Genomic DNA, 26869 nt, shown 5'->3' on the forward strand with positions numbered 1-26869 from the left:
TTTATACATGCTTGGGTGCTACGATATCACTATATATAATGTATAAACCTGATTTCATGGGATCATATGGACAGCAAGAACTGTCAAAGATTATTGTTTTTTTTACATGTAAGCGTCGCGTGGTCATGAATACAGTAGACATCATCAGGGAGGTCATTCCACTGAATGATTGCACGTGTGAGCGCAGATGCGTGAAAGGTTTGGAATAATTGGGCTAATAACTCGTAGAAGGGTGTCTTGAAGGGCTAGTTAGTACAAGTTACGGCGTTGAAAACAGCGCGAAAACGGGACGAAGGCTAAGGAACAGCGCTTGTGCTTGCTCCTTGGCATGTGTCCCGTTTTCGCGCTGTCTTCAACGCAGCGGGATAATAACATTTGTGGATGGTATCTGAGTGCTCAGAATTTCCTACTTGAACAAACGGACACCAGGACCTCGTGTTGGAGGGTCTCAAAGTGCGAGTAATAACGTCGCATCACAAGAAACTCCCAGTCAGTGGACAACAACGTAGAACACACGCTTGAGATATCAACGTACAAGACAAATTAACTCGAGACGTAACAATAGACTCCACGCATTATCATATAACACACTCAGTGCATCTCCTGTCGTTGATAACCATACAACCGTTGACAGCCTTGCATAGAAGGAACGGGATGACACGTGTCATGTATACAGATGACCGAGACGGCTGCGCTTTCTGAACTTTCAACCTCGCAAGGACGGCCGAGTCCTCCACGAAATGGCCGCGGCACATTAATCGCCCCCGTGGAGAACGACTCCGACACGCAACGGGCATTTCTTTCGTGCTTAACAGAGCACGAAACCATAAAGAGCTACGGCTGTATAACAATTGCGAGGAGTAAAAAAAAAAGAAAAAGAGAACTAAAGTAAGCGACGCAAGAAACGGAAGAGAAAGACCAAAACTATACAGCAACCGGAAGCCGCATAGTATTGCCGAGCAACGACCGTGACTCCGCGGAGAGTCGCATGCAACCCCCCCCCCCTCTCCCCTCCTGTTTTCCTAGCGTAATCGCAGTCGTCTCGTGCGATGTTGTAACGAGACGTAATGAGTCGAATTCGCATTGCGCGACCCCACAGCGGTGGTGCCGTGCTCGCAGTATCTGCTCCCATTGGTAAGCCAGAAAAGAAGGACAATGGTGTTGTTACTGTTGTACCACTGTGAAAATTTTCTGGTTTATCTCCGCAAGGGCTGCAGAAGATAGCGCCATGAAAGGGACAGTTGACAACCGCCCGTTTGCAGCACGAAGTCACAAGGAAATCCGTACGGATTTCTTAGAAAGGAAAGCTTCTCAGTTGAAGCTTTCAATCAATATATTCAATATTCGACCACTGCGTAAAAGAATTTCGAATTTTTCAAGCTAGCTAAGAAATAAAAACAACCTGCCAATCATGTCCTTAACTTTAATATCCCCTTGTTCTATATCCCATTTGCAGCATTGTAGTTTTTTTTTCTTTATTCGGTTTTATTAAAAAAATTCTTTCGTCATGTTACCTTATTCTTTTAATTTGATAGGCAGCGCTCTACTTGGTTTGCAGAGGATATTGCATAAAATAAAGGCCTTTTTTATGAATTTCCATGCACGCCTCAGACAATTAATAGGCGAAACAAAACAGCCGCATAACCAATAACCGGAAGAGGAATGCAAGAGGCTTTAGTCTTTGAAGTCGTGATTGCGCACTTGTCATCAATGAAATAACGCGAACCCGATCTGCGAACAGGTCACTTAACAGGCCGTTACTTGATAATCAAGCGGACACGCTTCTCACGACGAATGGCTCTCCGGTACGACCTTTGACCTTGATACTTCCGAGGAACTGCGCGCAGTCAAGAGCAAAACATCCACCGGAACATCGCCCGGAAGTTAGCCTAACGTAAGCGTGTACGTGCTAGATGCCGGGAGGGAAGGGGGGGGGGGGGAGGAGACAACTTCCGCGTCGATTCTGGGGCCGCAAGACAAGGTAGACAGGAAGTTTCCGGTCCCAAGCGCGAAGATCGCTTTAACACCCCCCTGCATACCACGCGCTGGAGTACGGCAAAACAACGTGCCACGTGCGTATGGACCGGAAATAAGACGCAACGGCGAAGACGAGAGGCATTCGGGATGGTAGACAAAGATTTCCGGCGTTGAAAGATGTACGTCTGGGACGCCGGAAATTTCCGTCTGCGCAAGCACACAACGCCACGAAAGGCAGATGATTTAGGGACCTCGTGTGATTGGCTCTTGAGTGAAGGACGATGATGATTGACTCTCCTCAATATAAGTGCGGATACAAGACAAAACACGCTTGTAGAGCCCCGGCTGATGACATGCTAAACTGTCTAGAATGACATATACATCACTTGAATGTCATGGCAAGCTTGTTTTGCCCAGAATTACATGGAATTGAGCTGCAAACAGTCTTGCTGAAACTGGGGAACTAACGCGTGCATTGTGAATAGGTCATACATGTCACGTGTACGGGAACTTTTCGGCCTGGTGATGTTTCTTTTGTCCCAGTTGAAAGGGGACAGAAGAAAAGACACAATTCATCGCACATATTGTGGCAAATAGTAGTACAAGCGAAGGAAGATACATCGGTGCTTCTTTGCTTCCTATTTTGAAATTCAGATGTTTGTGTGCAGGATAGGTAGGCATGAAGCGTGGAAACTTGGGCAAGTTGGTAGGTCATAATGGAATATTCGAACAGCGCAACTGACAAGGACAGATGAAGGTAACAACACACAGCGCTGTGTGTTGTTACCTTCCTCTGTCCTTGTCAGTTGCGCTGTTCGTATATTCAATAGGTAGGCATCGTTGATGTGCCCGCTACATGTTTTGTTCTTAGCCTAACAGTACATACTGAAGACAGCCCGATTTCAAGCGAACAAATTGAGCAATCAAGACATACCACCAAACACAAACAAGCAAACGTACACACAAGCGAAGAGAGCTTGAAATGTACAAATACTTGTACGACATAGCGTCTAGACTGAGAATTGCGACAGAGGTAAGAAGTGTGTAGCAGAGTACAAGAACGCTAGCAGGGGTTACGAAAGAACGCCATTGTGCCGTGATTTGGATGCACGTTGAAGACCCACATGTCGTCGATGTCATTGTATATTATTATATCTTGTTATTATTTCCCTCTTACATGTATGTCGGTGTGTCTGTTTGTATGTGTGCGTGTAATGTACACATAAAAATGTAAAAATTGGAAGAGGGGGAGATTGAACATCGCAGAAACCTCCTTCTGGCTGCACTTATGGTATTCCATAGTTGTCATTATACGAATGTTACAACAGTAGATTGCATAGTATTATACCTGAACGTCATGACAACCTCTTACATCTTAATGGTGACTTGGGACCTCATTTTTGTCGTGAGTTTCGTTCCGTACGGGTTGACCGTAACTATAGGGCACCTCGTTTACGGTAGCGCTGTTCCTGCTCTATCCACAAGCCCACGGTACAGTACAAAATCACCTTCGTAGCGTCTCAAGCAATCAACCGATTAGGTCTATCACTACGGGCAATCTCTTCTTCGTAATCCCGAGGTGCAGTTGTTGTTCTTTTGGCATTTTCTTTTTCCCGCAAGGTAAATCTCAACGGCTTAGTGAAAACCCACGCCACGCTGGCCTGGCACAAACGCCGTTGTGTAGCTTGCACTTTGGGCGAGGGGGGGGGGGGAGGGGGGATTATCCAGGGCAGGTTGAAGCCCCTAAGCGAAGTGGAGAAAATCCCCTCGTCTGGGTACACATTGCCGAGAGCAACAGGAAATGCACGACCGAGCCACTGTCGCCGCTTAGCCCGTCGCTCCAGGGAGATGCGAAAACAACACAGTCGCACCACTACGGGGTTTCCTTTTCTTTGAAGAGGCTTCGCGCAACTTCGGCGTTGCCTCCTGGCCCCGAAAGAAGAAGGCGGTATCGATCCGTGTTTTCCCACAGCTGGCTGTGCGCGATGACTGGGATTCGTGATGACGTCACCGTTTAGAGGTCTTATTCCGAACGTTACTTAAAGTTCCTCGGGCCTGAATGTGTCTTCTATGCTTTTTTCATGTCGAACACTTGTTCCCCTGTGTAAGCGAAATGTTGTTGCCAATATCTGCCGCTTACATGTTAAAACCTACATAAAACAATATGGAACCTTTCCGCTCTTGTTGCTGATCCAACTGAGCTTATAATACATTTTATTCTGAAATCTAGAAGAGTCAACACATCATCAATTAACCAACGCACTGCCCAACAACGTCAATCTTATTTTTTTTTTTTTGCCATCTAGAGCTTGTTCATGCTGAGTGTATAAGACATGCTTGTAGTTGCCCTACCTACAGTTCTAAGCGTCTAGACATCTGTAGCCCGTGGAACAATGCCATTGGCTGACCATGTCCAAGTAATTTGATGAGCGTCACGTGAGAACATCGGCTTTCGCCTGGGACCTCCTGAGCGTTGCCTAACCAGACTGTGACTTGACTTTCCCTTCAGCATTTTGTGAGCATGGTGCACTATGGGCATTGAGAGATCAATTTTGTTCATTTGGTGATTTATAATTGGTATAACGGTACGGTGTACGGCTCAGGAAACGAGCTCCCGGGCACGCAGGCTACGCCTAGTGGTATTGGCTGCACTTCAGTTCGTGAGGGTCTCTATTCGTCAGATAGTGCGAACGCAATATGGGGATTGGTCGCGGGAAAGGAGTTTAAGTGGATGAGAAATCAACTTGCCGCATTTAGGGACCAAACCTACAACCTTCGGATAACGCGTCCGATGCTCTACGGGTTGAGCTACAGCGGCGGTCTCTTTCCTGTCCACTTTATTGGGTATTTATGTTTGCGTAATCCTGGGAGCGTTAGCCAGCGCCGCTCGCAGCTATGACGGCGGGTGCGGAACAATATTTTTTTTTGTTGCCAGGTGGCGTCAGGTAGCACGTGGTCACGTAGCACGTATACGTGGTGTCACGTAACACGTGAGAAAGATAGCAGTGCAGCTCGATCACTCGCTTCTTTTCTGCACGACGTGCACGCTTCATCGGCGACTCTTTCGACAAGGCCATGGAGGGGGCCGGGGGACAATGTCGCCACTCGGTCTTTTCCGGCTATGCCACTCAGCTACGGACATCGGCCGTCACAGCGCGACGCCGCGGGCGCACAAATAAACACAGTCAACACACACACGCACACATAGGACAGGGCCAGGCGCCGTTTACGAGCCCGTCGGAAGTGTACAGCGTGCCCGTATCGCCCTGTGATGGTCGGTCGACTGAGCGCATCGGCCGACACGGCGGCCGCGTTTCTGGCGACTGGTCACGGATGACCGGTCATCAGTAGGGGGAGGGGGGGAGGGGGGTGAAGCACTTTCGCCGGCGCAAGTGAACGTGACCTCCGGCGACCCTTTCTCTCTTTTTCTGGCCGTCACCCTCTCTCGTCGCAACTGTGAGGACTGTATGAAAAGCATGCGCAACGTGATGATGAGCAACGCGACAATATGATATCATTATCACCGCTTCGAGCACTTTCATCATCAGTGTTTCGTTTTATTTATTTTAAGAAAAACATCATCATCGGCATGATCCTTTTCTTTGATATATATATATATATATATATATTTATTTATTTATTGACTAGCCCCTGTGGTCACGTGACGTGCATGCATAGGTCGGCAAAAAAATTGGAGCTCACTCGGACTCACTCAAGAAACATAATATAATTTGCTCTGAGGGCTCACTCGGACTCAGACTCACGAAAATATTACTCACCCGCCCTCACTCAGACCTAGACTCACGGCCTGGTCTGAGTCGGAGTGAGTCTGAGTGAGTCGACTCATGAGTGAGTTGGCCGACCTATGCCTGCATGACGTCTACTGCTGCTGCTACTACTACTACTACTACTACTACTACTACTACTACTACTACTACTACTACTACTACTACTACTACTACTACTACTACTACTATGACGACGACGACGACGGCACAGTGTAGAACAAGACAGCTTCGCTGCGAAAAAAAAAGAATGCTTGCTATAGTGTAAAGAAGACAGAAAAGCTTTATTTTTATTTTGCTGCGTACGCTCGTTAGGGGGCCGAAGACCTTCGGCCGCGCGGGCCAGCTGATCACCAGCGGAAGTGTACTTCGTAACCCCACTGACTAAAACGTCTCGTAAGAGCTCGTAGTCCGTCGTTTCAACTGTAGCTGTAGTAGAGCGGGACAGAGTGGATGAAACGACCACACCGGAAATGTACAGACGGGTCCACTGGTAAATGGAACACTTGCCTGAGGGGCATGTCCGGATTTCGCTCTCTCGCAAAAGCACAGTGGCTCATATTTGCATAAGACTACTGGTGGTTGACAGTTCTGACTCCATTTGACATACCAGTGCCGTGCACGAACGCTCTTTCTGCATCCACTTGCAGTTAGGGGGCCAGCGGTATGAGAGGTGCTCATTGGAGCGTTCCCGTTAACGCCGCCGACTGCGAGTGGACGTGACCTCCGGCGACTTTTTCCCTCTCTTTCTCGGCGTCACCCTCTCCCTCTCAAACTGTGAGGACGCCGTAGGAACGTAGGAGCACCGCGATAATGAGTGTGCGACCCAACGAAGAGCCAGGCCGGCATGCGAACTGCATGGTAATAGTGAAGATGGCAGGAGGGCCTGCAAGGGAGGCTCGTTTACACTCCCATTCCGTCGTTATCTCTGGGACGTTGTGTCGGAGGTCAGCGGACCCGTAGAAATTTGTTACAGATCTTACTAGACGAAACTGTGGCGCTAATAATGATTCAGCCACCATGAAAAAGGCGCGTAGCGTATGGGTGCCTGTAATCTTCGGGCTATTAACGCGATAGCGTTAAAGAGCTCGTTTCGCGGAAATTCCGGTGTCGGCGTCGTTGGCTGTGAGCGAAAAATCATCATCTTGTCCGTGACCGAAAAATCGAGAAAAATGCAAATAAAATAAATAATGAAGATCTTACGCTCGAGTGCGAATCGAACCCAGGCCGTCTGCGTCGCAAGCAGGTGTTCTACCACAGATTCCCGCTATTTCGGTGCAGGCGAAATGCCGACCTGTGTACTGTGCGATGTCAGTGAACCTTAGAGGACCCCAGGGGGTCGAAATTTCCGGAGCCTTCCGCTACGGCGTGCCTTATGATCATATCGTAGTTCTGACGCGTAAAAACTCCAGAAATTAATAATATCCGACTGATGAGAGAGGATTTGAGGTTCACGGTATCTTGAACCCGTCAGCGCTGGAGAAGCCAGAGTTGCTTCGAGTATATTCGCGTAAAAATACGTAAGGACGCACGCGCACACGTCCTTACCTTGCTTTACACTAGATAGCCATGTGTGTTTAACAACAAACCTTCAATACCAGCACTGCCGTTTAGTATCAGAATGGATGACTCAGCAGTTCTTTCCTATCCTTTTCTTTACTTGCCACTGAGTCATCATAGCTGCTGCCGGTCGAAATCATTCTCGTCCTCGGCAAACGACCGAGGGAGCTACCTCTGATCGTTCGCCTCGCTCTCGCTTAACATCTGTTCGAAAGGCGTCCGCAAGGTGGCGCTAACGACTTCCGAGCGTTTTGCGACGCCTGGCGGCCAAACTGTCCATTTACGGCGTTGCCGCTTCTCGAAGCGAAACGGGTTCCATCACCTAAAAGGTTTGGTCATCGCGTCACAAAGTTCACACCGATGACCGACGCGTCCTTTCGTTGAGGCTTGTTTCTTCCTTGAACTCAGACATTAGGAAAACACACAAACACACATTCGAGCTGGCACCCGAGTGGGAAACAAACAACGAGAAATAGCTCGCCGTTAGCATGCCGAAGAACTTGTCGTCTGCGGCAGAATCGGTTCGCGCCGCGCGCTGCGGATGGAGGGGTCATAAGTTCGACTACCGCCGACGGAACGTTTTATTCTAGTTTTTTCTTTGCCATCTGTTAGTGTATACTTTACAACGTCATATCCGTGACGGAAATACGTCAGTGGAGCCGTGGTGGACCCCGGCATAAAACACTTTCGTGTTAAAAAATTCAGAAAGATCCACGCCGTTAGAACCGTCGGACAGCGAAGTTGAAATGATGACGATAGCGATGACTTTCTCTACAAAAAGTCATCGCCATCACTTCGAGTACTCTCATCATCATCATCATCATCATCCTAATGTAGTTTTATTTACTGCAAGAAAAGCATCATCATTTAGGGCATGAGCATCACATCATATGGTTTCATTTCTTCATTCACTCCCCCCTCAGGTCGCGTGACCTGCGTGATGATGACTACTACTGCCACCACTACTACAACTACTACTACTACGACGATGGCGGCACAGGGTAGGCTAAGACTGCTTTGCGGTAAGAAGAAACCTGCGCAAACAAGACAGACAGCTTCTACCTTCGTTCTGTTTTGTATGTTGATTTGGGGGTTGACAGCCTTCGAATGCGCGGGCCAAGTGATCACCAAAGGGAAGTGCATTTCGTGGCCCCAATGGCTAAAACGTCTCGTCCGAGCTTGTGGTCCGTCATTTTGACTATATAGCCGTGACAGAGTGGAGCATCACGCGAAAAGCTGTGTTTTTGAGGTAAACTATGGGCAAGGGCTCGCTTTACTTTTGCTGCTAAGCAGAATTGTGACAGCTCCCACTCCATTATTTTTTTTTAAACTCGGTCCCGGCAAATTAAAAGCCAGACCAGAAGCACCTTCTCTTGTCACCTCGAGCACCGCGGCGAGCCGAGCTTAATTGTTTTTCCTGCTCGCCCAAACAGAGTGCCTCCAATTGTATCATCCCTCGCGCCACGCAATAACGATGTCACAATAACCGGCTTCTAGAAATCCCCCACTTGCAACCGCGCGCTTGCGGAAGGTTCACCGCACACCCCAAAAGCCATACGAGCTCAGGTATACACCTACATACGTGAGTAAAAGCGCGTACGAGCGTATCAAGTAATGACCTCATATACCCATTACAAGCGCAGCGAATGTCCCTGATAAGCCAAGCGAATACTTTATAAACCAGCTTCTTCTCCGCTTCAACGTAGCACACGCGAAACGCAATGTCCATCGTCCTTCGATGCGCAATGAGCCAGCGCGGGGGGGGGGGGGATTCTTCGAATGCATCGTGCGTGGTTGGTTGCAGTACGTTGTTACCGGTTGCGCCAGTGGTCTTTGCACGCGTACTGCGCATCAGAGGTGTGTTTTATTCTGGCTCGAGATTTCTATAGTGTCGTGCATTACACACACGCAACCGCTCCGTAGGCCGCATAATACCTTCTTGAGAGGCGACTGAAGAGCAAAAGGCCTTCCGCGGAGGGACGGTACGTTGCGACACCTATTGCATCGGCGAGGTTATATAATATAGTGGCTTCCCCCGCACAATCCCGCACAGCGTAGTCTCGTGCCTTTCAGTTTCTTGCGCGGCACGCTGGCACAGGGGTCCGGGATTCTTTCATTTCTTGCATGGAGGAAGAAAAATTACGTCAAGCCCAACACGTGACCTTTTGCGGAGAGGTCACGCAATAAACGAGATTTGCCGAGACTTCAGTGTATGGTGCCTGGTAGTTTTTAACCGAAGCGCGCTCGCTCGGCGCGGTTCGGCCGGCTTACGCATAAAATTTCCTACAATATTTAGTGGACGGAACTATGGCGTTCCGATCGTTCAGCCACCATGGGGATGATGGGTAGTACGTGGGTTTGCCTAATCTTCGTGCTTGCGGTAGTGATACAGAACTATCGGCAAATTGACTATCGATAGTATCGATAGTTTTTTTTGAAACTGTCGATACTGTGGACAACCTATCGATAGTACTGCTATCGACAAACTATCGATAGTGCAATCGGTAGTACCATGGTTAATATTACTAGCGATATTACTGCCACAGGTGTTTATCGCTTAGTTTTTATGTATTCGGGTTTTACCAACAAAGAATGTTAGCAACGTTTGATGTTGACCACGCCGTAATGTTTGAGAAGCTTCACAATTGTTTGAGATCATTCTGTTAAGATTACGCGCCGGACGCGAATAGTCAAATTTATTCGAGAGCTTACGCGAACACCAGCGATAACGCTGGAAGGTTCGATGACTGATGTACAAAAGACTACGCGTTCCATCGGATTACTCGACGGCCGACGACTGTTCTCGCCACCATCAGTGCGCAGCCTGTATCACTTGTATTTTAAGTTTTGATTTTTCTGGGCACAAGATCGTTCAGATAAAGAGCTCCGTGTTTCCCAGTCTCGCCTGCTGACCGCCCCGCCACGGTGGTCTAGTGTTTATAGCGCTCGACTGCTGATCCGCAGGTCGCGGGATCGAATTCCGGCCGCGGCGGCCGCATTTTCGATGGAGGCGAAAATGTTTGAGGCCCGTGTACTTAGATTTAGATCGAGGCGAAAACAGCGCGTAGAGACGTAGTACGAGCAGACACAAGAAAAGGCACAGACACCCCTAAGAGTCTGTGTCTGTTCGTACTCGCCTCTACGCGCTGTTTTCGCCTCGGTATGAACAACCAACTAGCTCGAAACGTGTTATTCCAGTTAGATTTAGATGCACGTTAAAGAACCCCAGGTGGCCGAAATTTCCGGAGCCCTCCACTTCGGCGTCTTTCGTTATCATATATTGGTTTTGGGACGTTAAACCCCAACAGTTAGTTATTATTATTTCCCTGTCTCGCTGCAGCATTCTTCACAGTCACAACCACGTGACAATACTATCGATAGTGGTGTGAATAATGATGCTGTTGCGGGCCGGCCACATTGCCAAAATATTTGAGATAGTCTACTATCAGCTTCGCTTAATTTATGAGCAATTCTTGGCGAAAGAAATAAATTATTTCCGCAGTGAAAATGGCAGAATATGTCCATAAATAAATCAATAAATTCACATCCAAAAGCAAGCAGTTACACCTTACAATTAACAAACTTAGTTCATTAATATTTTCTTTATTTTGAAATCATTAAATGCAATATAAATATGAAGCCGCGCAGTTCCAGTACATGTAACGACTTCCTTTCCGCTACAGCTGAATAGTTTGACTTTATGATCATGTGCCAGCAAAGCACTCAGGTGAAGAACACAAGCATGTCAACTTTCTTGCCCTTCAGCGTGCTTCTCCGGGTCCCCTATGTACCACGCGCGCGGGGAACCAAGTTTATTCTGCAATGAGTTCGTTTTGTTAATTTTATACTATTGATAGTACCATCGAATTTTAACGCGATAGCGTTAAAGAGCTCGTATCGCAGAAATTCCGCCGTCGGCGTCGGCGCCGTTGGTTGTGAGCGAAAATTCATCATCTGGTCCGTGACCGAAAAATCGTAAAGCTGCAAATAAAATAAATAATAAAATGTTGGGTTTGAGTGAGAATCGAACCCAGGCCGTCTGCGTGGCAAGCAGGTGTTCTACCACACAGCCACGCCTCTGCTTGGAGCTGCACTGAAAGTAACTTTCATGCTTCCGAAACATACGCGTCCTGTATACAGGTGTCACAGTACGAGATGTAATAATACAGTAATATTGCGTGGTACGAGCGTACATTGCCATCGGGCGTCACACCATGTCAATATCATAACGACTTGGTGGTTTAAAGACAGCCACCCATTACAAAAGGCACACACATTACTGCGCGTATTCCCTTAAGACCACGTAGTGGGTGCATCGCAACTTCGAAAAATTCTCGCACATAATTGCTCTGGTTTAAAGCATGATACCATCTATAAGGCATAGTGCGCGCATTTGTAAACATGTCGTTGTTTTTCGAGCGCAGAGTTAGGGGCAGGTATCGCTATCGCGTTCAACTCTTAAAGGCGAAGCTTAAAGCGACCCCACCCAATTTTTTACTATCGATAGCGCTAGCGATAGTACTTGTTACATCGATAGGTCGATAGTGATCAGCTATACGATAGCATGATGATGTACCATCGATAGTTTGCACATGGGCATTGCGGCTTCGAGCATGCTGTGTTTATGTTGTGCTTGGCTTTGTGTTCGGATAAAGAATGGATCGTGAGAACTTCGTGAGCGATTTGTATGGCGAGCCTAAAAATGTGCGAGGTGGCGAAGTGGAACTGACTGGAACCTTTGCTGAACTTCGTCTTGCGACATAGTGGCTGCAGGCCACACGGAGCCAAACGGAGCCGAAAGAACGAAGTTTAGACAAATCCATCTCCTACCCATCATTCCGATGCTGGCTGAAGCGCCATGCGTTGCTGCTCCCATAGACACTAGTGCCAGATTTCTTTCTAGTGTATTATTAGGAAACTCTATGGCCTCACGGAGGTGGTTCAAGAACAGAGCTTAACCGAGAGTACTAAAACCTACCACGCGCTCCGACGTTTTGATCACGTGTTGGGCCGACACAGTGGGCTTCGATCGCACTGCGCAATGTGCTCGCGCCTATCTTTTTTTCTTCCTCCATGCGTTCTCCTCACTTTCGTGCGCCGCTGCTTCTGCGCATGCGCTTATCGAGAGCCCCTCGGTCTTTATTTCAAATTTCACTCTACGTAGTTCATTTTGTTACTTCCTCCGGACGGGTTCTCTGAGTTACCGCCCAAGCGTGCGAGGCAAAGCCGACCGGACTCAAACAATGGGACTGTCTTCTACGCGTGATCGACTGGCGAAATGCGATGGCCGTTGACCCCTTTCGACCGGCGGTCCGCGGGAGAAGGGGCACGTGCCTGTGCCGAAACATCCCCGCCGAACAAAAACTGGGTGCGACGAAACAACTGCCGGCGCGCGTGTGTGTCTTATCCGTGTCGACATCTGGCGTCGGGTGTAGGCGTGCACTGTGTACCGCTGCGCTAGCGCGGGCCGCGCCAATATTTCTGCGGCCATGCCAAGAATGTCCGCGTTTTTCTTGTTTTTGTTTTTCCGGATCGTAAGGACAGATCGACGTGAGCCGTAGGGACCACAAGCTGCAAAACCCGAACGCACTTGCAACACGGCCTCCGAGATCGCGTCCGTGTTTCCCATGCGCTGCTCTTCAATAGCCAAACTCAGAGACTGAGATGCGTGAAGACCCAGCAGCCGCGGATGCCTGTGATTTCGGAGGCCGCACAGAAACTTCTCTATAGCTTGTGTCCTAGAGAAGCGAGTGGCGATTATCTTACAGGGGAATGAAAAAAAAAAAAAAACACAGGCAAACGAACCAGCAAACAAGAAAAATAAATAAACAAAGCAATAACTACTGAGAAAGCTCATATAAAACGAAAAACCGAGAGTGCAGTGGCACGCTTTTCAAACGAGATTTGTCAGCAAGGAAGAGGCTCGTGCCATTTAACCATTACTCGACGAGTGCGACGGACACGAAGGCAAGCCGATAAGTGCGGGACCCCTTGAGTACTTCTCCACGTCGACCATGCCTTGTAGCACTGCAGATGCGCAGTTGCAATGGCGTACTTCCGGGTAAGGGGATAACAGTGTCACTCCTTCCGATGACCCCCGCCTCTTCGTGCCGCAGCAATCTGACTGTACGTAACTGCGCCGATCATCTGCCGACCCAATGCAGGTCACTCGGTTGCAACACACAGTCCATCAGGATAACGGTGCGGTTAGTAGTATACAATGTATAAGTCGTGCAACGACCGCGTGATCGGCTCTTCGATGGAATGATGCGGTTTTGTGGGTTGCTGCCAGGACAAGGCTATTATAGATGTGATCGGAAGCAGAATCGTGACCCGATAAAGATCTCGAATCCAGAGGCTAGGCTTCGCGATATTAGCGGGTTGATTGGGTTTGCTCTGTATAATTAAAGCGCTTGTATACGCTGATAACGATCTTTAATCAGACGAAAGCGGTTTAACGCTTAAGCGAACGTACAGTTTGCCGTCGCGGCTGACGCAAAGACGTGACTGGTGAAAGCAAGAAAGGATGCACAGTTTGCGTCAAGAGCTTACGGAGCACGTATAATATTACGTAATTCTTGGGGTTTTACGTCTCAAAACCACGATATAATTATGAGGCACGCCGTAGTGGAGGCCTTCGGAAATTTTGACCATTTGGTGTTATTTAACGTGCTCCTAAATATAAGTACACGGGCCCCCAGCATTTCGCCTCCATGGAAATGCGGCCACCGCAGCCGGGATTCGATCCCGCGACCTTCGGGTAGGGAGGCCGTAAGCACCGACCCATAGGTTCGAGTTTGAGTATACCAGCGCATATATGACTCCACAATGTGAATGAAATTCCCATATGCAGGGGGGTGGTCTGGGTGTTTTTATCAATCAATCAATCAATCAATCAATCAATCAATCAATCAATCAATCAATCAATCAATCAATCAATCAATCAATCAATCAATCAATCAATCAATCAATCAATCAATCAATCAATCAATCAATCAATCAATCAATCAATCAATCAATCAATCAATCAATCTTTATTAGTAACATAATAAGAGAATACAACACAGTTGAAATGCAGGAGCTCCCTAGGTTACAAGCCGCAGGCAGGTCCTTCTATGTTAATACGCTAGAAAAATGAAGGAAGTGAACGAATAATAATAACAAAAACAATTTCAATATGTTATACGTAACGATATGTTACACGTTATCGCCGAAGCCCGGGCGCGTCCTTATCTATTAGAGTGGTGAGCGGGTGAGTTCCCTTAGTCGTAGATTTGAACAGCGTTGGCAAACTGTAGTCACGTGCTGCCAAGTTCCCAGGCGTTTCTTTTTTTTTTTTATGATGTGTTCTTCCGCCTTCAAATTCCGTGATCCATGCGGCTCACATACTGCGAGAGGGTCGTTCCTTTCCACGAACGGCAGGCTCAATTATTCCGACTTTCGTGCGTTGCTTCGATGCGTTTCCTAGCCCTATAGGCGTAATCCGAGTTTACCGAAGTAACTTCGAAGCGTCATAGGTGAACATGGGGTCACGATGTTCATTGGGCGTACTTTTGATCTGCGAACGTCTCGAAACCCAGTAGACGGCTGTGAAGTCATTCATCTTCGATGGCGTCGCTTCTGGTATGATCTGCCACGGTGCGTTAGTGATGGTGACGTGACCAGTTCGAGTGACTCAGATGGTGAAAAGGTGTGCTGTTGTGACGACTGCAGCATCCGGGGTGGACGTCGACGGTCCGTCGCGAGAGGTGAATGTTTGGTGAATATGTCACTCTAGGGTAGTCACGCCCCAGCGCAAGAGGCGTTAAAGTGAAGCCTTCTTTCAGCGGTTAACCTCACTTTGCTAGGACAGTTGTTTCGCCCAAAACGCTGAGCAGATTGTGTGGACAGCGTAATCGATGGTGATGACTTCCTGGACCGATTTCGATACCACCAATACCACTGCTCGATTGCCTTTGCCAAGATTCCGGCTGGGTTTTGTAAACGCAGGTTTATCATGGAGAAAATTCTAGCTCCGTGAATTTGCGTGCCTCGTAGCATTGACCAAAAACAGATAATAAGTGTATCCATTAGTTTATCTGGGCAGGTTTACGAGGAATCTACACGTTGATTTTCAGAATGATAGTCCAGTGGTTCTTACCCAATTTTGGAAACTATAACATTTTTTTGCGGTAGCTGGGACGTGCGGTCAGATTGGCTGTCTATTCATCTAGAAGTCGTCGTCCTAACTTTATGAACTAGACAGATAAAAATATTAAATGATTGCCTCGGAGATGTTAGCCTGGTTTTTTGCCTGGCTTGCTATACTCCAGGTGTCGTGTGATGACAATCCTATATATAATAATCTAGTAGCCGACTCGAAGATAGGATAAACGGTGACAATACATGACTGCTTCAAAGCGTTCGGTGGACTTGAAATGCTTGCGTGAAAACAATCTGGGAAAATGTAATTGCGGTATGTCAGCTGTGACTGCTAAGTTACCGGCGTCTGTGTTTCTAGCACTGCGCTCACTGCATCAGTGAATGACATCAAGAGGAGTAAATCCTGCTCTAAAACCAATTATCTAGTTCGACGACGCATTCGTGGGTAATAATGAGCCCACGGTGCCAACGAAGTGGTTCTTGTAGGCGATGTCGTACTAACTGTCCGATAGAGAGGTGTTCCTTAACGTGGTGACAACATTCTCCTCTGCACCACAACCGTAACGTGCTTAGTGTAGTGCAAATAGCTTCAAGCACGTAAACTAACGTTATGTGAGAGTCATGACAAGATATGTACTTGCAGTGACTATTAAACGTAGTCATCTAGAAACATACATGCATCGTTCGGCCTTGGTTGTTATTAATGGTTGACTAGAACCTCGGATATGAACGAGGCATTAAGGAAGCAGCACCGGTTTGAGGTCTACTGACCGGAAATCGAGCCATAGAAGCATTGTAATATGGCAATCGGAATACGGGAAAACGCAGCATGCGAAAGGGAAATGATCCTTGCACTGAAACGCTTCGATTCTTTTAACGCTACGGCGTAAAGCGGCAGTCCTTCAGTAAGCGTGCCACGACAGCACGATAACTTAGTGCCTTATGCCACGATTCGCTACGAAATTTGTCTTTTCTTTCCGGTAGAACTCTCGCATCTTCGGGACGACTTTCGATCACTTCTTTAATCTGAGATGCGGCTTTGGCTATCAGTGTCCCGTACGATCACTTGAAGCGTGAAAGAGCATTTATCGGGCCTTGTACGGTTCTGCGCTCGCACAATGCGCGTTTTTTTTTTGTTCATGGACACGTGTGCACTGGCATGAGAATACTGAGCAGTATTTTGCATAACGCTGGAATCATCAGTGGGATTTCCGGACTGAAATGAAAATTTCCGTGTGGGAGCTACATACGCTACACCACCACGAACCGCCGTTCAATACATGATAAATGTGTGGCGACCCTTGCACGGGAGATTTGGAATTGACCTGCAGGTCACTTAAGAGCAGAGGTCGGCTAGCTCACTCATGATTGCACTCAGACCACGACCCTCGAGTCAGAGTCCAAGCTCGAGTGGTTACTATGGGTATGAATCTTACCCTGTTGATTCATCCAAGTGACTCTCTTTTGTGCTGGATCTTGTTTAGTCTGAACAATTGATGTGTATGCAAGCCCACTCACAAACACACTGAACTCTCCTCACTCCATTGCCATTTTACGGGGTTCACATAGAGGTATGAAAGGTGTGAGCTGGAGAGCGAGGGCTGGTGATATTGAATGGAGATGTGGGGTGAATATGTATAGTGAGTGCGGGTGCCCTCGAGTACGAACGAAGGTGAATGACTGACTGAGAGTCGACGGGAATATGAACGTCGGTAACTCTCAGCGAGTGTGATCAAATGTGGATGCATAGGCATCAAATGCGATTGCTATGGGTTTGTGTGGGTGCCGGTAACAGTGTAATGGAAGCGACATTTTCTAAGCGATTGAGCGTGGGTAACTCTATATGAGTAAGCGTGAGTAGGGACGTAATTGAGTGTTGACAAAAGTGGAGGAGTGGATGCGTAGTCAGTAGTGACTGCCAGAGAATAAATTAAATAGTTGGATAGAGAATGTAGCAGGCTCCAGGATGCTACACTGTAATAGATGGAGTAATGCATGTTTGTAAGGAACAGCCTAGATATCTCCTGTTGGTCACCATGTTTCAAAGCCGATATTAACAAAGATCCCCACTATCCCCCGTTTACGTCCCTGGTAACCCGGCACTTCGCTAACAGCCTGAAGTTTGCGGGAAAACTTAATCTCGCTAATGTGGGCATCGATATTTTAAGGCGAAAGAACTAGATGCCTCATTAAACGCGAGAAATGACCGTCGGCGGCGTCGGCGTCAACACGAGTGATACAAAATATCATCCCGCGATGACGTCCCTATATGACGTCGCAATGACGTCACAGACCACCAAAATTTGTGACGCCATCATAACTCCACATAACGTAACGACACATGTTGACGTCATCGCATGACAGCGTCGCTTGGTCAAAGGCAGGGCCGATCGCGGAGGCAGTACGAGACCAGGTGAGGCGCACAAAGCTTTCGGAAGGGGGCGGGGAGAATTACTGCATCGACTGAGAAGAAGAACAAGATGGCTTACGCCCTCGAATCTTCTTAGACGAATGTATAAGGCACCCTGTGAGTTTTCTGTACGACATACGATGTAACGTTTGAAAAGCCACTGCTTTCCTCACATTCCTTTTGTTCTCTATTGCAGCAACTAGTGCTCTCGCTTCCCGGAGGACTGCCGGCCATGCCCGCTCGACGCCGGCGGGGGGTCGCCGGCAATCGGGCGAGCGGAGCCGGTGGAGCAGGAGGCGGAGGGAAGGCCAATGGCGGTGTGGCGTCCAGCCTGTGCTCCTGCTTCTCGTCGGGACCCGAAGAGCCACCCGAGATCACCTACCACGTTGTCGAGAACGGCGTGGTCACCCTGCCGCCCCCACCGCTGCTCACCCCGACTCACCCGATGCCGGACGAGGCCGAGCTCAACGCCAAGTTCGCCGAGCTGGTGGTACGTGCATGCATGGAACGCAGCTTGTGGTTTTCCGAGATGGCTCTCGTGCTAAGGTGGCAGACTTGGCGAGTTGGTTTTTGTATCGTGAAGATGGTGCCGGCTGTGAACCTAGGTGCATACACGAAGAAAGAATTCTAGATGCTGGAATGCATCCAGACGCAGTTTCAGGATAGACCAGGCGTTTCGGAATTTGTTGAAAATCTGCCTAGAGGACCAGTTCGATCCCTTAAGGCTCGTTCACACCTGTGACTAACACTGGTCGCGTGACTAAGTTAGTCGCAAATGGCCGCTTTGGTCTCTCAGCGACTCCGTTGGCCCAGTCGCCCGCTGCTCGATTTTTCGGTCATGCGATGCAGTGGAAAACCTCTGAACCAATCAGATTCGCAGTAACTGGACGTGAGCTCATTTTAAACGGCAATGGCAAGGCGAGCAGACGTGAATTCTGTGTGGTGACGGGTATAAGTCAAGTCAAGTCAAATCAAGTTTATTAAATAGTTCAGTTTAGTTACATGGTTAGCGTATTACAGCAGGAGGTCCCAAAGTTTCAGAGAAACTGACAGGGGGACCTCCTATGGCTATATGAATGGGGTAATTACAAAAAAATACAGCAATAGTGTACGGACATGTGAGTAATATGTGAGTCACACGCATGTGTGAAAATCGATCGCCTTAAGTCACTTTTTGGTCGCCAGTCGCAAACGGTGGCGCGACTGGCGCTGGTAGCGGATGTGAACGAGCCTTTAGTCATGGTTGACTCTCCAATGACGACAGAACCGAACGGGTCTCGAAACGTCGGGTTTATCTGAAACTGTGTCTGGTACTAGTTAACATATAGGATTATTTCTCCAAAACGGACAGATCTTTGTCAAAGATGTTCCCAAAGAAACACATTACAAGCGATAGTTTAAGTTAAATGTTGTCGTACCGCCAGTCAAGTTCCCTAAGCTCATCTAAATGTTTCCTGTGGACTTTAGAAAACCATCCATTGATGTGCATGGGGAAGGGGGGGGGGGGAGGGTTCTTGTTTTCCCTTACCTTTCGTATTGTTTAACACTCTTTCCCTAACCGAGCTTTTTTTCGCCGAGAACGATACATAAATACTATTTTTATTTGCCTATCTTATTGTACGTGTCTTGAAACAACAAAAAAAAAAAAACGTTATTGAAAGGTACATTATTCGCAAGTACGCGAAAAATGTTTTTTTCTGGAACATGCAAAGGATTGCCTTCACTGCACTACATCACGTAAAGTGCCCGAACCTTTTCAATTTTCGGTGCAGAAACTATCTCTGAAATTTAATAAATAAAGAGCAGGGAAAAGAGTGTCCATGAAAACAAACTTTGGACGCACTTGTGGGGGGTTTCCTCAGGTCTAACGGCGTCCACTGCCGATACCTCGAGAGGCGGTCGTCGCCCGAATCCGATGACTTAGAGACACTGCTGCTACGTATAATCGCGGTCACACACGCAGGAGAACTCAAATTCTTCATTTCACAAAACTTCGGCAAACAAGCACATTTTATTCGTTCTTTTTTTCTTCTAAACGGAGTTGTTGCCGGCACGCTCGCGCACATTGGAGGACGCCATTTTCTGATTCCGGCTACTAGAATCAAGTCGTTTCTCGGCCAAAATGCATGCTTTGAGCTCGTTTTTAAATCTTCTTTACTGCGTTATCAGTTGAAGCCGAAAGGAACACAGCAATATGAATGAGGGTATAGGTAAACTGCGGCGCCCCCAAATGCTTGTTTCAGGGTGGACGAACCCAGCTCGTCTTCGGTAGGGAAAGGGCTAATGCTCGCTCAATTTAACTGATGTATCCCGTATGACATGACCATGCTAAGTTAACGGTGACCTGCGGTATCCTCTCCTACCATGATTACTTCGCACTACCAATACTGCTCAGCGCTGGCTAATGATGGCTGAATCATGGCTGGTATCGGCTAGTTGACCTGAAATCTAAAAAAAATTCTCGATGCCGGTGTAAACCCCGGTAACACGCAACACCATTTCGTATCTTCAATATTTCTTTATTTTATTGTGAATAAACTCTTTACAGCAACTCACGTTGTTATATTGACAAATTGTCTATGTTTATGCAGGTCTTTCTAGCATCCAAAGAAAATTATCGCATTCGTTGCATATCTCTCACTAATAAGAACCTAATTACAAAGATATTATGTCATGGAGCTGCCCTCGGGTCTCAAAATGATACGACTAATTTGCTTTGCAAACCGCCGCGGTGGTCTAGTGGTTATAGTGCTGGACTGCTTAACCCAAGGTCGCGGTATCGAAGCCCGGCCGCGGCGGCCGCATTTTGATCGAGGTGAAATGCTGAAGGCCCGCCGTGTGCTCAGATTTAGGTGCCCGTTAAAGAACCCCAGGTGGTTGAAATTTCCGGAGCCTTCCACTACGGCGTCTCTCATAATCATATCGTGGTTTTGGGACGTTATACCCCAACAATTATTATAAAGTTGCTCTGCATAAACGTTGTATTGTACTAGCAGACACGTCTCTTTAAGCGTAGACGCAACGAAGTGTTGTAAATGGCCCGTTGTCTGTATTTCAGGACGAACTCGACCTCACAGCCGCCAAGAAAGAGGTCATGTTCAACTTGCCTTCGGAAAAGAAGTGGCAAGCTTTATCTCAGCAAGAAAACGGTGAGAAATGTGTCACGCTTGCCTTCCCACATTATTCACGACTCGAAGTCAACACAGCGCACGTTGTTTAGCCAGATGTGTAAGCGTTCTGGTAGGTGTAACGCTAAGAGGCAGTAAGATTCAAAGTTTTTGGAGGTTGAAACTTTGTTGTATTGTTTGGGTCAATACATCGTATTTCCTACTAGCCAAGAGGAAAAAAGAAAACAGTCTCCTGACTGGATCACGCAGATCAAGGGACATCTCCAGTGTGACTAAAAGTGTACGAAAAAAAAAAGATCGGTATGCGTATGAGGTTACATGCGTCAATCACACGATACTATGACAGGAAGCGCGGAAAGTGCAGATAGATTGACTCTTTTCGCTATTAATTTCTGCATATCCAATCGTGGGATGAGTTACAGAGCAAGGGTATGCAATGACAGTTGATACTCCGAATGACGTAAAGTGGAAGATATCCTAATCAGCGTTATAGATGATGTCGTCGCGGACGTTAAGTTTGGATGATCACGTAAGACGTACAGCTGATCCGTCGGTAATTGATTGCATGTGGATGAATGCAGTGGAATGGTCGCCATGAGAACTAACTAGCATTCGTGTAAAGGAATAGTCGAGGTAGGGTTATGATATATTCAGAAATATATCATAACCTTATCGGTATCCTCAAACACTCGACAGTATTGTATGACTTAAATATTGTTTCTTATAGTTCTCGTGGAGACATCCTTTCGTGCAGTTTTATCCCTCGTACGATTCTGTGCTTGAATTCTTGGCCGGGAATGTACTTGAACTCGCTTTAGATGAAATAATTACTGCTATTTAACCGTTGTAATGTTTGTGCATAATTTATTGCACTTTTCTTACTCCTGTCATATCCAAATGTTTGGCTGCAGTATGTACAAATAAAATAAAAAATATACCTGTCACATAACAGGGAGTCTATTAATGCAAAACTATTTCAGATCGCTGGGAAAGGCATTCTGTAGATGAAAATATGTTTTGCGGGTGCCTTATGATAATAAGTTAATAAGTATATTTGTGATTGCCGCGGACTCATTGTGCAACAGTAGAAAAGCATTGCATTGTTCAGTGAATGTGACCTGTGTAGGCATTTATGTATATTGCTCTTCCGTTCTTTCATTTTTTTTATTATCTCAGTTTGGTTAAGTAGCCAACTGGACAAAGTCCAGTTGCTTTAGTCGAATTTGCGGATTTGGATCCGTCAGCTTTTTATTCGTTGAGTTGTACGTTCAAGTTTGGCTAGCTAGCGAAGCAGGTTTTCAAGTCTGAATCACATAGGAAGCAGAAAGCAAATGACGATACACTTCCGAGATGCATATATCATACATCTCTTCTTTCAACCACATACTGCAGGAACAGCACGACACAACATCATCTCATTTTCCGGACTACTACATCGAACGAGTGAATGCCATGTCTATGGTAAGTGTCAAACGTGTTATTTAAAATCATGTTTTACTCCTTAACCCGAGAACTACGAGATTTCCAACAAATACCATAGACCTAGACGGTGTCACGCTCCACTGGAGTTTATTATATGGAATGACAGTTTGTTTGACTAATAGTAAAACATCAGTATGGCGGGCATAAAGTGTGCGGAAGCAATCGAATGATTTCTATCGAATCAATAAAAAGGCAATAGTAATAATCACTTTATTCCATATTGTGAATATTAATGGTAGCGCTTTTCTCTGCGATAACTTTTGGTTCTAGAAAACGGCATCAAACCAAAGGTTCTAAATGGTTGTAAATGGTTGTAGCAAATTGCTACAACCATTTATGCTTCCACTAGGACTTGAGTACATTAGAAACTTTGTTGTTAATATAAACGAAGGACAGGTGTCCCTCGTTCTGCTCATAGCCAGGCTGCGACCTATAGCAGTAGCATTACAAAATTTGAAACGATGATATTGTACAACGTTGCGCTCGTCACAGCTTGTGGCATTGACTGCAGGAGGCTGCAACTGCTTGTGATGTGAGGCCACGCCGGTGAATAGAAGGGAAGTAACCTACACTCAAATCTTAGATGGCGCATACATTTTGAGCAGGTCGGCTAGCTGCGGCTAGAATATGTGCCATTGGCGTTGCGTTATTCAGCTATTTTAAAATGCACTACTATCTGCGTCTGCACGTCATGTCGATAAACATAATTCTCAATTTGTTTAACAATCCCGCACAATCTTGCAGGAAATTCTTTTCTGTGTTCGAATGTTTTCAGTTCTGTTTAACGTTAACCTGCTTTGCGATTTTCAGTCAATAATTACGCGATGTTTCACATATCTATTGCGTTATGTTTTTTGTCATCCCGACGGCTAAACTATATGTACGGTTTCGAACCGTCATAATGTTTTCTGTTGTGGTAAAAAGCATTAGAATATCACATAGAAGTCTTCATTTAGATTATATACCAGGATACAGCACTGAAATCATATGCGGTGTCCTCACGTAACGGCAATGAAGCTCTGTTGGACAAAATGCACGACTTGCCACTCCCTTGGAAGCGTGGCATATGACAGAAAAGGGTAAGATGTTGAGAAGAAATTGAGAAATTTGGAGGTGTAATATAGAATCAGCTCGCACAGGACAGTCTAGGTTGGTGATAGTTAAGAGATGCCTTCGCCTTGTACTTGACATAACATAGGCTGGCGATGATAATGATGAGGATGGTATACCAGACTAACTCGTTCTTTTGTCATACTAGCTCCTGTTTCCCCGAGAAGAGGAGGAAGTCAACACACGTGCCAAACTTCTCGACAACCTCAAAACTGCACTGCGGACTCAACCGAACAGGTGAGAGCGCAGACGAAGCCAGCAAGGGCGTTTTCCATTTCAGGCTATACAGGCTTCTCGTGTTGCTTTGCTTGTGTACGAGTTCTTAAGCTTCAGCTCGCCGCAAACTTGTGACAGACGCACTCCGGACACTACAGAGGCATCAAGGAAGCGAATGCTAAACTAACTTGTCCAACTTTTGCTCCAGCGTTGGCTGTTTAATGACGAAACAATAAGTATTTGCGAAGAGAGCTATTTGTGCTCACTATAATGAACTTGCATCACATCAAGTTCGAAATAGTGTTCCGCGACGGCACAAGACCGCACAGTGTATAATTAAAAAGGATGGCAAGTTAGACGAGTTGGTAGGGCAGCATACTTGAAAATTTGAGTGTCAATGAACAACGACCAAGACAAGAAATGGACAGGACGAGCGCATGCTCACAACTAAACTTTTAATGAAGTGATATAATGGGTTGCAATATACGCATGCATACGAACATCCCATGGTGTAAAATATCAGTAAAAACAGGTAAGCATATGGGAATGTGGGCGGAAAGTTCCCAAAACGAGACGTACTTGGTTTGGCCTTTGTCTTGGTCCTTGTCTCTTCGTTCTCAAACTTTCAAGTATACAATGTACAACCACTACAAATTGAAGTATCGAAATCATTGTGTATTTTTGCTGTGGTATTACTTGTTTGCTTCAACTCAGCCGTTCTCCTTTGCAGCTTCGTGACGCGTTTCTTGGACCAGGATGGGCTTATTTGCCTTCTAAACTTCCTGGTCGGTATGGACTACAACACGGCTCAAAGTCCGATCCACACCTCACTCATTGGTTGCGTCAAGGCGCTCATGAACAATTCGGTATGAGCACAACTACGTAGTGTTCGATTTGATTATCTCGTTAGGCCAGGCATTTTGGTCTGTGCTATTTGCCAGGAGAAGAGTGGCTCAATATTACTACCCACTGGTGTTACCCTGAGGCCAACTCTGATTTCACTACTCAAATACACGCGAATAGCAGAAAATTTCACCTTACTAAGTGTATTCACCTATCTGAATGAATATTTTTTTTAAGTTTAGAAGAGAAAGCTGTATTTTGCCGACAGTGTGAAGCCGAATTTGACTTTATTACCCAGTGTGCTTCATGAAAAGTGATCAGCATCGAAACATTGAAGGAACAAATGTTTATAACTCTGCATCACAGATGTGTCACTGCAAACTGCACCTTTTACGATATTTAAAGCAGACAAATTTGATGCACAAATGTTCTCAGCTGACGTGACATTGTTGCAATGTTGTTCTCCAGAAGTGTTACGTAGAAAGTGATTTCACAGTGCTGCATTTATATCAGTTGCAATTGTGAATTATTTTTTACTACCAAGCTAGAAACGTAAATTAATTGTATGTTGTTTTTGTCGAATTTCGGGAACTTGAGTAAGTACAAATGTTTATAGCCCAAATAAGGGAAAATGATATACTTCATGGATTTGGTTGATTTGGGTGGTTAAATTCGACGAACCTTACGAAATTGGTACAGTGAATGCGCGGCAAACCTTTCCCTCTTAATTACTTACCGAGGAGCTTCCGAAAGCAAGCTTCCTCTTAACGTGGTCGGATGAAACTATATGAGCCTCATTACGAGGCTCATATGGCTTCATCCGCCGCTTCAGGTTTGCAGCTGTAGGATGAGAACCGAAGGCCTGCACTTCTCTCCCATTTCGATTCTTTGTTTCACTTACCTCATTTTCTTTTGTTCTTCGCAGAATGGCCGGGCCCACGTTCTGGCCCACCCAACGGCCATCAACACCATAGCGCAGAGCCTGAGCACGGAAAACATCAAGACCAAAATCGCTGTCCTCGAGATCCTGGGCGCCATGTGTCTCGTGCCAGGAGGCCACAGAAAAGTGCTCGAGGCTATGCTGCACTTTCAGAAGCATGCCTACGAGCGTACGCGATTCCAGGTAAGCAGCCAGCACTTAAATATGCGATTTCATGAATGAAACAAGGCACAGATTATTATTCCTGCAGACCGCAAGATCATACATGCATGGACAGGAGGCACCCGTACACTTTTTTCTTTATTGTGAGGTATGAAAAAAAAAACCTCGGCCCGCACCATAATAATATAGCAGGCAATGCCAATGAGAAAAGAAAAATGAACAGGTCAGAGCCAAGTTAAATTTTGAAGGGGAAGGAGAACGGGACCCCAACCCAGAATAGCGGACAAAAACAAAACAAAAAAAAACTACTGTTCACGTTTACATTGCTTTCTTGCTGCTAACATGTGTCAGAGTTTAATCTTCGGTGCTGAATCTTGAAAGTTGAAAGTGGTAGCTCTTCAGTCTTGTCTTCCTGGAATCTTCCTTGTCTTGTTTCCTATGGGGCAGGCTGTTGATTTTTGGTTTAACTTCTCGTACTGATTAAGTGCTCTGTAAAATAATAGAATTTTGATTACTGACCCCCCCCCCCCACCCCCCAGTACGGTAGAATGTGACTTGGATTACGTGTCAGTAGTAGATGCGGAGAATATATCTAAGTTGAATTATTCTGGAATTCTTGTTATTGCATTACTGATATCTAGTGGTTGAAAGTGTGCGAGAATGGTGCGGCGCTTACATGTTCTGTGGTTGACTTGTTAGTGTGGTTAACCTTTCTTCATGAATTTTAGAGATGTAATTTCATGGTTTTAATTGTGAGAAAGCGAATTTTGAAGTGTGACAGGTGGTCCTCGATAGTTAGAGGTTGGCATTCGTGAGTAAACATAGTATACTGCAGGACCGGCCCGAGGCATTTACTACACCAAGCGTGTAGCGTAATAAGAAAATTAGCTTCATCAGTAAATTAAGCTTATACGATGCCAGATAAACCAATCTATTGTGAGAGGAGGCCAGGGTAAGGCAGAAAACATCAGAGAACTGAACTTTATTTCCGTCATTGATGGAGCAGGAGAGGAGGAAAAGGTGCACGAAAAGCGTGGGTGACTTTCTCCCACTTCTGGATTAAAGAGATTTCAGAAAATCTCGTCCTGATCTTGTCGAAACCGTGATTATGAAC

General features: G+C 46.4%; 1 protein-coding gene across 1 annotated transcript in view; it reads left to right on the forward strand.

Annotated features, from left to right (window-relative positions):
* The window catches only part of LOC119401536 (disheveled-associated activator of morphogenesis 1-like), a 147632-nt gene that overhangs the window by 87234 nt on the left and 33529 nt on the right, over nt 1–26869 (forward strand). The window contains 7 exon segments of the mRNA XM_037668427.2: nt 18071–18364; nt 20933–21001; nt 21003–21023; nt 22395–22463; nt 23743–23831; nt 24541–24676; nt 25579–25776. Coding sequence (XP_037524355.1) covers nt 18071–18364; nt 20933–21001; nt 21003–21023; nt 22395–22463; nt 23743–23831; nt 24541–24676; nt 25579–25776 — 876 coding nt within the window.

The sequence above is a fragment of the Rhipicephalus sanguineus genome, chromosome 8 (genome assembly GCF_013339695.2).
Source record: "Rhipicephalus sanguineus isolate Rsan-2018 chromosome 8, BIME_Rsan_1.4, whole genome shotgun sequence".
NCBI lineage: Eukaryota > Metazoa > Arthropoda > Arachnida > Ixodida > Ixodidae > Rhipicephalus > Rhipicephalus sanguineus.